General features: G+C 32.5%; 1 protein-coding gene across 4 annotated transcripts in view; it reads left to right on the plus strand.

The window, feature by feature from the left end:
* MTDH (metadherin) overlaps positions 1 to 17,444 on the plus strand; it is a 53,199-nt gene that overhangs the window by 18,902 nt on the left and 16,853 nt on the right. The window contains exons 3-8 of one of the 4 annotated variants that reach the window (XM_011372901.2): positions 7,407 to 7,491; positions 8,211 to 8,387; positions 9,774 to 9,839; positions 11,123 to 11,359; positions 13,639 to 13,728; positions 16,236 to 16,334. In XM_011372901.2, coding sequence (XP_011371203.1) covers positions 7,407 to 7,491; positions 8,211 to 8,387; positions 9,774 to 9,839; positions 11,123 to 11,359; positions 13,639 to 13,728; positions 16,236 to 16,334 — 754 coding nt within the window. The remainder of the gene's footprint in view (positions 1 to 7,406; positions 7,492 to 8,210; positions 8,388 to 9,773; positions 9,840 to 11,122; positions 11,360 to 13,638; positions 13,729 to 16,235; positions 16,335 to 17,444) is intronic. The other 3 variants (XM_011372902.2, XM_011372903.2, XM_011372906.2) reach the window with 3 other exon arrangements.

Raw genomic sequence — 17,444 nt, forward strand, 5'->3', positions numbered from 1 at the left:
CAAATTACTTAGTCCTAGAACTACTTCAGCATATGCTTTTAAGACCACAGTCTTCAAAGTGGAGTATACAAGAAGATCCATTGGGATGATGAAAGAAAATATTAGCCTTCCTGTTTATACTTGGTTTTTTATTTTTTTAAAAATTAGGCTTTACTCATATTTTACATGTGGCTACTAGCCATTGACACCCTTGTTTAGAATGTTAGAGGGGGTAGTAAGACACTGTGAGAGGGATCCTGAGAAGAATGGGAAGTTACAAGTGGAAAAGTACTCTCATTGATTCTTTGCTTATAGCATAGTCTGACAGATTGCAACATATGTGTGCTCAATTCTATGTGTTAATTGATTGTACTACGCAGTTTAACCTAAACTAACCTTTAGTAAACAAACTTATCAAGAAGCTGCAGATTGTAGATGATAATAATGCAAGCAAATTTAAGACGATTTAAACAGATCATTGGTCCTCCAAAATTGAAATCAAGGAAGATTTTGAAATAGGAATATATTTCTTTTGATAAGAAACCTGTCCCATCTATACTGTGCCTTAAGATTTTAGCTAAAAATACTCTGAAACTGTCCTAATTAGCAGGCCATCTAAGCATTCAGAATGTGAAGACCGACTTCTTTAGTTTTCTTTAGAGATGTTTGTTTATGCAGTACTCAGTATGACAGAATTTTACAAAATAAAAATATTTAGAAGTTTCTCTTGCAGCTTATTGTTTAAAGAGAGACATACCATGGGAAAACACTTATTCTTTCTGCCATGGTAAAATTAGCAAAAAGAATATGACAATCAACGAACACACTTCCTTCATCAGCATATACTGTTGGACGCAGCATAAAAACACTACTAATGCTTACTAATGCTTTAATTAGTATCAGAGTAAATTGCAAATTGAGAGAAAGTACAGATGTTTCTAACATTACAGCTTGGGGAACTTACTAGATTCTATTTTAATAATGAAATGCATAAAGAACTCTTTTTGTGAGCAACTAAAGAGATACAGGGATGTATTCTCAACATTAAATCACTTTTTTAATAAAAAAAAATTTTGTGTGGAAAAACTGAATAAAAAATCACCAATGGAGGGGCCACTTAGACTGAAATTAAACCAAGAAAATAAAACTTGGAGGGTAAAGAGATAAAGTTATAAAGATAGCACCAGGCATGAAATTTGTTCACTGTGTTATTTCTAGAAAACTATGATGACAAAAGATGTTAAAGCCTAACTGCAAATTGGAAGACCTTTAAATTATGGTAAGGACAAGGTGGTAATCATCTAGAATAGAATGTAGAATCTTTTATTCTATAAAAAAGATTCATTAATTATATTGTGGCAAAACACTTTTATAGCTATTTAGTTATAAGATGGTTATTGTATTTGATTATAAGGTGATTCAGGGTACAACTTTAAAAGTGGGCCACACATTTTTTTTTTTTTTAACAGTAGAAACTAAGTGTTTTAAATGTGTTGATCTTTTCATAATGACAAATGGTTATCCGCTTAGCAGATACTTTTGGGAAAATTTTATACTTAATCTGTCTCTTCGTTGTTAAGGAAAGTTTAACAAGGTGTCTGAAAATAGCTGATTTTTTTTTTTTAAGACACTCATGCAATGAAGAGTGTATTCTGAAAAGTTTACATCATTATGTGATATTGTTAATTAAAATGACTTGTCAGTTACTTGTGAAAATTCTCATATATGCATAATTTAACAGCTTGGGAACAGTTTTCTGACAGAAAAAGAGCATTTAGCAGCCCAGATTCTAGAACACACTTATATGAGATCAAATCCCAGTTCCATCACTTTGCTAATTACATGATCTTGGAGTTGGTTAATCTCTCTGTACCTCCCTTTTCTCATCTGTAAAGTGGAAATAATAGCATCTGCTTCATAGAATTACTCTGAGACTGACTTGGGTTAATTAGAAAGAGCTGTATAAGCGACAGCACTACACCAGTATTTTTTAAAACTTTCTAAATCTTTGTAGTGAATCCATTTGTTAACGATACCGCCCCCCCAAAAGTAGAACCTATAGATTCAAATGCAGGAATAACTGGTTGATGTGGAGAAAGAGTGAATTATACTAAAGTTCCACAAAAACTTTGGCATATTTGGAGAATTAGATTGAAAAATTATTGTCATGATGGCGTATGTCCTCCATTTGGCTCTCTTTACCTTTGTCAGATATTAAAATAAATGAATTTATTCAAAAATAATGAAGCATATTAAAATAAATGAATTTATTCAAAAATATTAAAATAAATGAATTTATTCAAATAAATGAATTTATTCAAAAATAATGAAGCATAGTCATATTAAAATAAATGAATTTATTCAAAAATAATGAAGCATAGTCATATTGCTCTCGTTAAAAATAGTTATGTTTTACAACTGTTTACATTACCAGTAGTAGGATATGTACAAAATTTTCAAATAAACATTTTGGAGTATATGCTCAATTTTTTCTCACAGAAGTATAAGAACAACAAGCTTATTTCACCATTGCTATGAGAGTGAACAGCAAGCCCCTCTACCTGGCATACTTAACTCAAATGTTCTATTTGAGTGACTTACCGTATATTCCACACATAGGTTACTATCTGGGTATTGGTGCTGCTTATTTGCGTTTTTGGATAATTCCTTCCAATGAGTTTTTAGAATTCTCTAAACTAATTTCTTTGGGTACTGAGAATTTCCTAAGAACTTATCCATTGTATTTTGTAAATATTCTTTGGTAGTTTTTAAAAGTAATGATATTGGATCTAATGATTATTGAAGTTCTTTAATTGTCTAAATTCTAAAAACTAGAGTCATTTGCTGTTCAAAATGCAAATAGTAAGTCCCAAGCGGCTAAATACCTACTCTGTGTGTGTGTGTGTGTGTGTGTGTGTGTGTGTGTGTGTGTGTGTGTGTGTGTATTCATTGTCCATTTAATTCCTTTGTCCAACAGTGGGGCAAAGGTGTAATGGCCACCAAAATGAGAAGATACTTTCAGACTAAAAGATTCCATAGACTGTAACAGAATTTATTACAAGTGTAATTTACTTATGGGAATATTAGGCCAGAGCAGACAGACGGCCCAGCAGTTTTGTGCGTTATTCTCCACCACAGACCCCTGTTACAGTACTTTTTTGATAGTCTGACTTTAGTACTAACAGTTGACCAGACAAAGGGACAAAGAATGCAGTAATGGCAGGGGTCATACCTCCTGGTGGTCTTGTGATATATGATTGCTTATAATCTATACTATTACCAGTTTGATATTTATCTTGGTTTTCATGCCATTATGGCTGTTGCTAACAAAAATGGTTTATGGCTACATTTTAAGGAACACAGATAATCATCAACTAGAGGCTTTGTATGCTTCCTAAGCACAATGAAGTTGGTCAGAGGTCACAGCATGAAACTTAAAAATGAAATCCAGGACACAGAGATGGAGTTTGTTTTGTTCACATCTACCTCTGTTGCACTCATTCACTAAGGAGTATTTTTATTTATTCGTTTGTTTGTTTATTCATGCATATATGTGCTCTTTATGTGTGTGTATCTATGTATATACCTACACATATGCATATATACATATACATATATATTTGACATAACTGACAGGTTTCTTCTAATGAGACTATTACAGTTTAAACTTTTTGTAATATCTGTATTGTGTGTATGAGCTGAAGAGAAGACAAAATGTGAAATTCTAATGGAAGTCAGTAAGGAGAGATTTCCTTTACAAATTTTTCAGATCTCTTCTAATGTTTTAATTGATACTTGTTTCAAATAATGTTGGAGGTTTTGGTTAAAGCAGTTTCCTTTGTGCTACGTCTGAGCCTCTGCTAATATCTGATGCTAGACAGACTTCCTAAAGAGCAGATTTCTTTTTTTCTTCATTTTCGTATATCAGTACCTGTCATGAATCATTTAAATAAAGCAAAATAAAGATTCTATTGATTCTTTTATTCTGCTTTCAGAAAGTTCATGTTATTTTTTAAAAATATATATGTGTGTGTGTGTGTATATATATATATGTATATGAACACTTGCACAGTTAAACAGGATTGGCAGTGTCTAAGGAAGTTTGTGACAAATGGTAAAATTCATGGCAGTTTTAAATGTTTAAAGATACAAGATTGTATGTAGGGGAGAGAAAAAGGGGAAAGCGACAGGAATAGAGCAAATGGGGTAGAACTTGAGCTGGGTTAAGAAGAAAAAATGAGTACAGGTCATTTCAGATATTGAATATCAATCAGATGTTCAGGGTATAAAGAAAATCACCCTACACACCCTGGCTGCAGCACTTTATTTTGAGAGGAAATCCACAATCAGTACAACTTGGGCAGACAAGAATGTTTAGAGATGACAGTCTTGTTGGAACCAAATGATTATATATGTGATAAAAGAATATAAGGTTGAGATTAACTTGTAGAAGACCTTATATGTCATATAAGGAATTATATGTTATAGCTGAGAGGAAATGTCTGGGATTTTTTTAATGGAAATGTAAATTAATTGGACTGGCATTGATATGTTGGGAGATGAGCATTGGCAGGGAAGCCCTTGAAGATAAGAATTTCTCCAAATGTCTCATTTACATACCTATTTCTCCTATTAGATTATAGCACAGTTTCTATAAGTAGAAACTTTTATTCAGTTCTGTAAACCAAGGTTCTAAAACAATGTCTGTTACATAGTAGGTATTTAATAAATCTTGATTGCATGAAGACCATGCAAGAGAGGCTAGTTTAATAATTCACTTAGCTCCATGGTAGAACCTGACAACAAATGAGGGTGGGGGAGGCTTTAGTGACAATGGAGCCAAAACTGTATGTGTTCCCAGTTTTCCTTCAAAAGTATTAGCTGTAACGGAGCTGCTCAGAAGTAAGACATTTGTTTCACCTCAGTAGGATGACTGGGGCAAATTAGTAGTACGTATGCATATTTATTTTAAAGTTTTTAATAATATTAAATCTCATCTGGGTATTATTTTTTAGTTACTTTTAAAGGTAATAAATATTAAAATCAAACAAGACTAAAGCCTAAACCAAGATAATCTTTCTTGTTTTTTCTGAAGATTTAGTGACAAATCACAGTATTGATTTCAGCGTGAATGTAATCTCTATCTTTTTTCATAGTTTCTCTCCTTTAAAAAAACCTTTTTACGTGTGCTGCTTTGTAGTTAGCAATCTGCTTTCACGTTTTACTTAATCCTTAAAAGAACCCTATGTGAGGTCAGTAGGAACTTTTGGCCCAAATAATGGGGGAAAGGGTTTAGAATGATTTAGCCCAGAATCCCATAGCTAATACATGATAAAATTTGTATTTGGAGTTAAATGTAGAAAGACAGAATAGTAGAATATTTCTAAGAGCAGCAGGCTAATCTCTGTATGGCCTCAGGTTCCTTAACCTGTAAAATGGGTGTTACTTTTAGTTAGTTCCTATAGTTCTGCACTGTCTGACAAGATAGCCACTTGCCACATGTGGCTAGTTAGCACTCTTTTTCATACTATCTTTATATTAATAGTCTTTTTTTATTGATTACATTTCAAAATGATAGTATTTTGGATGTGTTCAAATAAATACATTATTAATGTTACCTATTTTTTTTTTAATTTTTAGCATGTGTCTTCTAAAATTTTTGAATTACATATGTGGCCTGCATTATATTTCTGTTTGACAGGGCTGCTCCAGATCAGGGTTGGCAAACTCTGGCCCCCCAAATGCAGCCAGATGCTTATTTTTGTAAATAAAATTTTATTGGAACACAGTCACACCCTTTCAATTATATATTGTATATGGCTACTATCATGCTACAGTGGCAGAGTTGTGTGATTGCTACATGTAGAACCATATGGCCTGCAAAGCCTAAAATATTTACTATTTGGTCCTTTGTAGAAAAAGTTTGCTGACCCACGCTCTTGACTGTATTGACAGATACTCAATGTGTTATCCTTACTTAAGAGTGTATATCAGAGACAGACAGACAGATTCATTGTGGGTGCCAGTGGGAAAAAGGTAGTGGGGAGGGACTGCTACTGGGTATTGCATTTCTTTTTTGGGTAGTTGGAAATGTTCTGGAATTAGATAATGGTGACAGTGTGCAACTTCAGATATACTAAAAAACCACTAAATTATGCACTTAAAAAAGGTAAGTATCATATGTGGATTATATCTTATTTTTTAAAAAGTAAATATGAGCCTGGTTTGGTAGATGTAATAAAGCGCAATACGTTAAACATGATACATGTTCATGATAATAAGAACATGCAATGAAATAAACAAATGCACATCAACTATAGGGAATGTAAAAAAAGGTTTAATAGTTTTTTTAATATACTTCCATCATTAAAGACAATTTTAAATTGCGTTAAAGAGGTCATGCCAGCAAAAACAACAAAAATAAAAGAGGTCATGCCACTTGAGAATATTTGCAAGTAGTTTTTCGTTAGGAAAAACAGTTAGCTGTCATTTATTGCTTACTTAAACTCATTTACTGCTTACCCATAAAAAACATTTATAAAGATAGAATCACTGTTTAGTTGTAAACTTAATTTTAAGACAGTGCACAGCAGTACTGCATAGTCAATCTCAATAAATAAATTAGTGAATGCACAGTATAAATAAAATCACTATTTCATTAATATTTTCTGGAAGCATTTATCAAAACATACAAATCATGGTTTTATGACGTTTTCAGTGAACTTTTGAAAGGAGAAAATACTATTGGAAGGGAGTTAGAAGTCCATTCCAAAATGTTCATATCTTGTGTGTGTGTATTTTTTTCTTAAATGAAGTATTAAACATCTACTATATATAAATCCTAGATGTTTCATGTTGCTTTGAAACTGACAAAATATCTACTTTGTACAATTGACATTAATTTATTATACGTAGGGTATGCCAATAGTCAGCTTTATGAAATCCAAAACCAATAATCAGTACATCATTTATCTTCTGAACACTGAGAAAAGGATTTTAATTTTATTGTTCTAAAAACACCATATTTTAATACTTTATGATTTAAGTTAGGATAGCATGATGTATAAGGGCACAGACTTTGGAGCCAGAGAGACCTATTTCCTGATTCGATTCTACCATTTACTATCCTAATGTGACCCAGAACAGCCTATCTAATATGTAACATCTCGAAGTCTTCATTTTCTCATCTGTAAAAAGAAATAATACCTCTCCATTGAGTTTTTAAACAATTAATAAATGAGTATAAAAAAGCCATGTAGTAACCACTCAATAAATGGTAACCTATTATTGCCATTTAATATGTTGTTTTTTAATCAAACATTAAGTATTTTGGTTGTCAGCATTATGCATTTCATTATGTATTTTACTGACTCCTATCTTTTTAAAAACATAATGAAATATTAAGTAACATTTTATTTTACTTTCAGTCAAAGAAAAATAAGAAGAAATCAAAGTCAGATGCTAAAGCAGTGCAAAACAGTTCACGCCATGATGGAAAGGAAGTTGATGAAGGTATTTGAGCAAGTGAAAGGACTATAGAAAAAAGTTTAATCCTTTTTACCAAAGTGCATTATAACAAAGCTGCATTTGTTTTGCTTAATCTTGTATCTAGTTCTTTTAATAACTGTAGATTTTAATGTACAGATCTGTGACATTGTTAGGAAACACTTTTTAATCTAAATCATTTAAGGATCTAATAATACTTTTCCTAAAGGAATATCTTGAAATTTAAGGTCTAGCTCAATATCTTGAGCAATTGAAAAGCCATTTGTTTTGTCTTTGTTTCCTAGAGTATGTTTTGGGTTTTTCCCCTTTGTTCTTAAATATGCTATCCCTAGAGGGCTGTATGCAAAATTTTTTAGTGAGCCATTTATTGTCATCACCTAATAAACTCAGTTATTAGTAGTTATATATAACACTCCTATCAGTTCTGTCAAGCAAGATAAAGATACAAGATGACTTATATATTATTTTTCTTAAACCATAGATGACAAATTTGATAAACATTATGAGAATAAATAATGGCAGTTAGCTGCCTAACACAACATAATGAGATTAGAATAAATCTTAGGATAAATTAATAGAATCCGTGCTCTTGCTTTTTAGTTTAATATCTAAATTTATCATGATATTTTTGTGTGCCCTACCCCATTTCCTCCCCTCCCCCTGAAACTACACCTTTTTTGTTTTCCCCTTACTGAATAACATTTTTTTTTCTGGGGCTGTGTCAGGAGCCTGGGAAACTAAAATTAGTCACAGAGAGAAACGACAGCAACGTAAACGTGATAAGGTGCAGACTGATTCTGGTTCATTGGATTCAACTATCCCTGGGATAGAAAATACCATCACAGTTACCACCGAGCAACTTACAACTGCATCATTTCCTGTTGGTTCCAAGAAGAATAAAGGTATATTAGTGGAACATAAGAGTGATTCATCAACTCCAACTCCTTTTAATCAGATATACAAAATATCATTATGTCAAAATCTGACTATTTTGAACTGCCTACATAATTGTGCTGATATACCTACCCCGCTTCGTGAGAGCAGTGTGGACCATGTATTGGTTTACCTGATACCGGCAGTGTTACTTGTCACATACTGCCTAATGAATGGCCTATTAAATTAAACTTGCCTTTCTGCCTTGAATCTCATGAGAAAATGATGTTGCCTCTTTTTTTCTTGTGTATTTTCCTTTGCCCCAACTCTCTTACATCTTCATTTCTTATAGTGGACAACATATTAAGTGGAATTATTTGTCATCATTTTGCATGTTGGGTACTTTCACTCCAAGATGAAACAAGCAACCTCTGGGTATTGCAGGGCTTCTTATTGCCCTAACTTTTTGAGAATGCCATAGGTGTTTGATAAAGCTAGACTGGAACTTCAAAGATTATTGAACTAACGTTCTTCCCAAGCTATCTCCAGTGCTCAAACTACCTAATACTGATGGCTTCTTGATAGCTCTTCACATTGCCATCATTTTTACTCTGGGGACATCAATCTGCAGAGTGATATTATTCAATTTGCTTCAAGGCATTGACTTATCTTCATCTTTTTATAAATTGCCTCTCCACCACTTTCTTAGCCTTGTTATCTTTTTCTTTTTTCTTGATGACTTAGTGGAATTTATTGCTTTGGTACAGCAATGACTTCTACTTAACCATTTTCACTGTCACATATTAGCCATACTTTAGTGTTTTTGTTGGTAACCCTTTTTCATTGTTTTGTGCATGCCTTCCTTGCTAGCACAATCCTGAGTCATGCTTGTTTTCTGATACATTGTGATCATTATGCTTCTTAGTATCAGAGAAATAGTATCTTTGTTATAACATGTATTCTCACCTCTTTGACATATTTCCTAAGTCCTGGTCCCAAATACTGGCAAAGTTCCTAAGCTGATGTGTTTGCTTCCAGAATTGTTGAAAAGGCAGCTGGTATTGTTGAGATGGCAAAGTTGAATCCAATTACAGAGCCCAGTTCTCCAGTTCCTACTTAAAAGAATCTCGATAACCATTATAGAAAGGCTGACTCTATATTTACTTGGACAATTTTCAGATCCTTTATTGGCATTTTAATTGACTAAGAATCTGGTAACTAAAGAGCTCACTTCCTTAAGGAAATGTGAAATATGTTGTGAGTAAAAATGGCTCTTTTCCAGTGAAAGAATTTTTAGTACTTGAAGGAGCAATTTATTATAAATAGTAAGTAAAATTAATTTGTATGTTACTCCTAATTTAATGTGCATAGTGGCCTATTTAGTATTAAATAAATTTTATTTCTATTTTAACCAGGTGATTCTCATCTAAATATTCAAGTTAGCAACTTTAAGTCTGGAAAAGGAGATTCTTCACTTCAGGGTGAGAGAAATTAAATGTAACTTAAATTGAAGGCCCATCAAAATAGAAACTTACATGTCTCTTTCCTCACATGAATGACACAGAAGGGAAAAAAAAGCTTAAAATGATTTTTAATTACTAAAGTAACAATCACAGCCCAGAGATTTTGGAAAATAGATAAAAAGAAAAATCACTCCCACTTCTAACAGTCTTTGGTATGTTCTAGTTGTTTCCCCTTCTCTCTTATGTGTAACATGCGTAAAAACATTCCTTTAGTAAATAGGTTATTACTATTTATATTAAATATGCAATTTTGATTCTTGCTTGTATCTTTTAAGCCATTGGAGAAAAGAAGGATTGGGGGCAGGGCGGGGGGAGGACTTGTGTTTAATATAAGCATATACAGGAGAAAAAAGCCTTAATATCTATAATCTTTTAAATTGCTTCCTTAACAGTATCAAATATTTCGCAATAAATGGACTATAATCTAAAGTTACACAGTGCTTCACAAATGTAAAATATACTTTATTGTTGATGATAAAGATTGAATTAAGTAGAGTGATATACCTTACCTAAAAACTATAGTGTGGTAGCAAAACATAAATTCAGAAATGAAAAGGCACTTTCTCATTTTAAGCTTGTTCTTAATACTGTCAGCTTCCTTTGTTCTCGTTCTCAATCCTGGCTGCACATTACAATTGAGGAAGCTTAGAAAAACAACAGACCATATATATATATAAAGAAACATGTGCTTACACACACACACACACACCCTAGTATATTTGTGTATACACATACATACTGGTGCCTGGGCTTTCTCCTTAGAGTTTCTGGTTTTAATTTGTTGGGCTGAGGCTCCAGTATCTACTTTTAAGAATTTTTTTAGTTGATTTTAATGTGTAGCCAGGTTTTAGAATTACTGCCTTATATATAATAAATATGTAAATACCTAAGGAAAGAACATGTAACTAAGGAGAAGCCTTTATATTCTTAGTGGGTAAGTATTCTAGAATGTGTTGTTTTCCTGTTTGTTCTGTTGTACTTCCTTTGAGCAAGTCATTCTGCTGTTGAAAACATTTGTATATAAAGTTCAAATCTACTCTTAACATTTAAATTAAAAGTCATCCATGGTGGTCGTGTCGCTTTTTAAATTCTTTATTTTCATCTTTAAAGCTCAAGCTATTTAGAGGACAGGGTGAAATGAGTAAAAAATATAAACTGAGCTATCATAGAAATTTGAAAGTATCCCGGTTTTAACAAGGAGTCATGTATCAGTTTTTAATATTTGTTTTCTCTTCTTTAAGTTTCTTCAGGATTGAATGAAAACCTCACTGTAAATGGAGGAGGCTGGAATGAAAAGTCTGTAAAACTGTCCTCACAGATCAGTGCAGGTGAGGAGAAGTGGAACTCTGTTTCACCTGCTTCTGCAGGCAAGAGGAAAACTGAATCATCTGCTTGGGGACAAGACACTGGAGACACTAATGCAAATGGAAAAGACTGGGGAAGGAGTTGGAGTGACCATTCAATATTTTCTGGCATTGGTAAGAATGGTTAGAAATTTTTAAGTTCATTTAAAATTTCATATCTGGTATATTTTTAATTTTCCAGGAATGAAGGAAAAGATCCATGAGCAGAAAAATTAGTAATGCCATACAGAAATAATAGTAATAATTAACTCATCTCATATCCTTCATATGGAGCAAAGAGGAGACTAAATAAGTAAATAATAGCACTATATGCTCTTAGTGCTTTCACATACTTTATCAAATTTGATTATCAGTGTAGCCAACGAATATTATTATATTTTTAGTGATGTAACAAGTAAGTGTGACAGTCTTTGATTAATCTCAACAGTTTATTGAGTTTAAATAAAAACAGTAAATGGATGAACGGTTTATAACATCCATTTATATACTGTTTTATGGTTTGCAAAATTCCTATTTGTAATTAATTTTCCCCCTGGATCTTAAAGATCAATAGTTGAGAAGCTTTTTTTCTGTTGAGAGTCATCAAATTAAAAGCAACTTAATTTCAGGGGTGGTGTGTGTGTGTGTATGTGTGTGTGTATGTAATGAAATCCATGTTTAATATGGAAAACTATAAAAAGAAAAGGAAAACCCACTGTTATTATAGCACCCAATGCCAACCACTGTTTTTTGTATTTCTTTATGGTCTTTTTCTGTGTACAAATTTTATTTTATTTTTTGACATAATCCAAGTCAGGCATTTTTATGTTCCCACCTCCCACTTAATATTGTAACATAAACATTTTCCTTTTTGTATTTTTATTTAATGGCCCTTTTTGTATTTTTATTTAATGTATGAGCATATTACAGGGCCATTAAATAAAAATACAAAACTTAACTATCATGTTATTGGAGAAATTATTTTCTTTTAGCCATTGTAAATAACATTGCATTGAATATATTTTTGGGGGGGTTACTTCTTTAGGATCAGTTCTTGGGAGTGATATTGCATTAAAGGGAACATGAATGTTTACACTGCTATATGACATATTGTCAAAGTATTTTCTAAGAGAGTTGTTCTCATTTATATGTCAATGCCAGTATGAGTGCCATTTGTCATATGCTGACCAAGGTTGGGTATTCTTATTTTTAAAATCTTTTCTAATTTGATAAGCAAAAAATACATGAATTGTTTTGGTTAACTTCTTAAAATCACTAATGAGGCTGAATAATTTTCAACTTTCTTGATCATTTCTGTTTCTTATTGAATCGTCTGTTCATGTTCTTTGCCCATTCGTCTAATGTCCTCTAACTTTTTTTAAGTTGTAATTCCTATGCATTAAACATAAAATTTTTTCTGTTGTGCTTGCTGAAGATATTTTTTGTTAATATATTTCTTTTAATTTGGGGGAGCAATAGATACTAAAGAGTTTTTAGTGTTTAAGTAGGAAAAAACTGTTTCTTCCTATGCTATTTGCTTTCCCTGTCACTTTAAGCTTAGAAAGACTCATGTTGACTAATGTCTCCAAGAAGCAACCTTTATATCATTTACTAATATTGCTCTTAAGCTTGTTCTCCCCTCATCCCCTGCAATGTCCAAAAATTGTGTAGAAATGTCAAAATTTGTTGGGAAGGAGAGACAATCCCAAAATTCCTGGCCTCATTTTCAGCAGTGAAGAAAGCATGAATTTCTATGCTGTAAAGCATTCTTTCACATTTAATAAAAGAAATGGTCAATTTTTGTTATTATGGATGTATGCGTTCCTTAAAATGCTCATATATAAGTAAGAAATCTCATGAAAATGTTGAGAAGATAGCATGGTTTGGTGGAATGAGCATGCACTAGTTCAGGTCTATTTGATATGAATCTATTCTTCAACATACTAGCTTTTATGGAAATTAGGCTAGTTATTTAACCTGTATGAACTTCATATTTAAGTAGTTGTGAGGATTGTCTGTAATGAATTTCAGTTACCAAATTTAGTGCCTGGCCTAAAGTTGTTGCTTAATTGTGGTAGATAATAAGGTAGCTTAATTATGATAGCTATAGTAGAAAGAGCATAGACTTTGGAAATTGGCCTAAATTCCAGTCTTGGCTCAGCTGTTTTCTAGCTGTCAGCAAGTTACTGAACTACACCGAAACTTTGCCTAGCAGTGTTACCCTAAGGATTAAAAATGGTTGGTGTAAAGAGCCCAGTACATAGTAGACGTTCACTAAATAGTAGCTTTTGCTATATTAAGTGGTTCTAATTTCTAAGGTTATCTTAATATTGTTATCTTAGTTTTAAATCTGTACATATCGTTCAAGTGTCATTGCAATTGAAGGTTCCAAGTGACGTTCTTTATTTTAACAGCTGCTTGGTCTAGTGTGGATAGGGGAATGAATACCTCTGAACAGAATTCTGCTTCTTTTGCATCTCTCACACTTAACTCTGCTGTTTCTGGTATGTGAAAACAGTCTTTCATTTAGTTAACAAAAAATATTTCTGTTTAAATTAATTTTAGCACTTGCTATTTGAAAAAAAATAATCAGCGTAAGTACTGCTATCAACTTAAATAATAGATATATATTATAAAGTGACAGAAGTCTTAATAAAAAGGGGAGAAAGACTTAAATTCTTAATGTGCAGGTGACTTAGTGCCTTTTTGTAGTGGAGGTAGGAAGAGTCTGTGGCCTGACATAACTAAAAGTACATTGGCACACAGACAAGGCCTTCCTGTCAGGATCATGATACTCTACTGTTACTAGTGTACTCCTACCATACTTCTACATGCAATTTGGCATTTTATTTCTATTTGCCCCTATTCATCATAAGTTTATAGGTAAGCCTCTCAGGTTATGTGGACCTTCACATAACAACTCTTTTAGTATATGTAGGTTAGAAAGTACATTATTACTAATAAACTACTATCAATTCAAGATAACTTAAATGGATATGCCTTTTATTAATCATATAGAAGCTATCTGTACTTAACAAATATTACTTAAACGTGGGAGATGTTTAGTTGTAATGCTTGGTTGATGTTGGAATTCATGGACCCAGTGTACTAATTTTGTAGTTCCTCGGCGTTCGGAGTTAGTACTCCAGAACAGGAGTCAGCAAACTTTTTCTGTAAAGAGCCCAATAATATTTGAGGCTTTGTGGGCCACAGTGTCTCTATTGCAGCTACTTAATTCTGTTATAGCAGAAAAGCAGCTAGAAATGATACATAGAGGACTGTCTGATTCTTAAATATCATTCTTTTGATTTTTTTTTTTTCAACGATTTAAAAATGTGAAACTTCTCAGCTCATGGCCTATATACAAAGAAGGAGGTGGCAGAAGTTGGCCTGTGAGTCATAGTTTGCCACCTCCTGGTCTCATAGACTACATTTCAATTCCAGAGGTACAAGTTAATGGCTTCCTTCATTTGGTGATTTTGTACAACACAGATGCTATTCCCATATATTCAGAGAAAGCTGCCTGGGCTGCTAAAGAAATAGCAACAGTGTTACTGTAGTGCTTCTTAGCAGCTAACATGCTAATTACATGTGAATTTTATAGTGTTACTTTGTTAAAATTTATATTAAAATACATATAACTATTTTGAGTTTCAAGTTATATTAGTGGAATGCTAGTAAAATTACCTATCACCAATTGAAAATTTATAAGTTAGTAAGGAATGTGATCAGAGGAAGTGATTAAATGTGTCTTTTATACTAACCGGTATTCTTAATCGTTTCTTTTTATCAGTGGCTCTGAATTCAAAGTCAGTACATATGGAAATTCTGATTCAGACGGTCTAGGTTATATATATCCTTGACAGAGAACCATTGCTTTACATACACATTCTGAAACGAATTTATGGCTATAGAGTAAGGGTTTTTGTCCTGGCACCCATGAACTTACTTACATGCCCCCAAAAGTATATGCAAAATTGTGTGTAAGTTCTGGACAGTAGTCTACACAGCTTTCATCAGATTCCTAAAGGACTATGTGACCCCTACTTTTATCCCACCTATTCTCCATCCCCTCCCACAAAAAAGTAAAAACAAAAAACTCAGAAGGTAATACAGTTGACTTTTGAACAATAAGGTTAGAGATACTGACCATGCCCCCCATGCAGTTGAAAATTCACATGTAACTTTGACTTCCTGAAAACTTACCTACTACTAATAGCCTATTGCTAACCTGAGGCCTTATTAATAACATAGTCTTATTCGCACATATTTTGTATGTATATGTATTATATAGTATACTCTTACAATAAAACAAGCCAGAGGAAAGAAATGTTATTAAGAAAATCAGAAGAAAGAGAATATATTTACAATATTTACTGGGAAAAATACACATATAAGTGGACCCACGCAGTTTAAACCTGTGTTATTCAAGGGTCAACTGTATTCTCATTGGTTAAATACACTAGAATTTAACTTGGTCTTTAAACTGGCAGCATTAACTCTCTTTGGCTTCTCTCTGCCTTGCTTCTCTAGAATAATCATCTATTTCTTTAACATTTTCTTAGGCAAAATGTTCTAGCAAACTCAGACATTTCTAGTTCTCTCCAAGGTTCTAAGGATATAGGCTACTCGGAAACATCCAGGATTTCTTTTGTGCTTTAATATTTTCAATTAAAAAGAAAAAAAAAATAACTTTTTTGACTTCTTAAAATTTGTAGATTACGAGTTTGAAGAATATATTATAAAGACAAAAATCTAATGATGAGTTGGTACTAGTGAAAAATATATTTCTGATCAGTGAATTAGATCAAGTGATTATCATGTGTAATCTAAAATTACCCTTAATTCCACTTTTCCTTTATCTTAACTCTTTTAATAATGTCTGAATTTTTTCTTTTAGGAAAAATTTTTTTAAAAAATTAAGTCTCCATGTACAAAGTATAGAACTATTGTTATGAAACATCATTAGAAAATTCCATTTTTAATTTTATTGCATTCGTTTTCATTTAAGGGTCTACTGCTGAGCCAGTTTCTCAGTCTACCACTTCTGATTATCAGTGGGATGTTAGCCGTAATCAACCCTATATCGATGATGAATGGTCTGGGTTAAGTATGTCCTTTTAAAAATTATCAGTTTGGGGTTTTTTTTTGTTTTGTTTTTTGTTTATTTTGTCAGAATTTTCTTTCTAACACCCTGAATTCATGCTTTATGTTATAATTTTAATCCTTTCTCACCTTTTAAGTCTTAATAATATAATTTAATATCAAATATACTACTTGTAAACTGATTATTAAATACCTATAGAATTAAAATTAAATTTACTTTTCATTATTGAGGCAATATTTAAACATGAAATATTTTTATAGTTGCTCTAGTTTTTCTAATTTAAAAATTTTTTTGTTTCTCTTCCTACTTTTAGTATAATAAATAGAATGTACAGGAATGGCATTGAATTTGTGAGGTGTGCAGGTTTTCATATTGGTAGAAAACCATTTTTTAGCCTGATTTCCAGTTGAAGCATAAGAGGGCTAAAGGCAAGAGTCATAAAAAAAGAGAGAAAGGGAAAAATAATGGGATTTTTATGTTCAGAAAGCTCATACCATCCTTTTTTTTTTTTTAATGGACTTTTCCCCCTAAAACTCCAAACCTCAGAATTTACTCCATTCTCAGAATTTCTATAGCACACTATTTTTTGCTGTTTATTTAGTACTTACATTTTGGGATTTTTCACCATTTTGATCTTTGTAAAGTTTTTTAAGAATATCTTCAAGTAGAGTTAAACCCCCCGAAGATAGGAACTCTCACTCTTTTATATCCTCAGTACCTAGTGCATCACTTTTTATGCAGGTGTTCAGTAGTAATATTGATATAAGAAAACACATGACTGGGTGCCAGGCACTGATCTAGGTCTTGTGCATATTGATCATTTAATGCTTTCTGTGAGGTAGCTATTTTTTTTCCTACACTTACCAGATTAAGAAACTGAGGCAAAGAAAAGTTACCTAACTTTTCCCAGGCCACACAGCTCGTTAAGTGGCAGAGGTGATGTCAAACTTTGGTTGTCTGGCTCCAGAGTTCACACTTTTAACCACTACATGGTACAGTCTTGGTGATGATTGTAATCATGAAGACAGGCTTGCAACACAACATAAGGATGTCTGTACACTCATTAGTCTCTGTAGAGATTAGTCGCAGCACAGTTCTTACAAATTAAGGGAG

This window comes from Pteropus vampyrus, unplaced genomic scaffold, assembly GCF_000151845.1.
Source record: "Pteropus vampyrus isolate Shadow unplaced genomic scaffold, Pvam_2.0 Scaffold215, whole genome shotgun sequence".
Taxonomy (NCBI): Eukaryota; Metazoa; Chordata; class Mammalia; order Chiroptera; family Pteropodidae; genus Pteropus; species Pteropus vampyrus.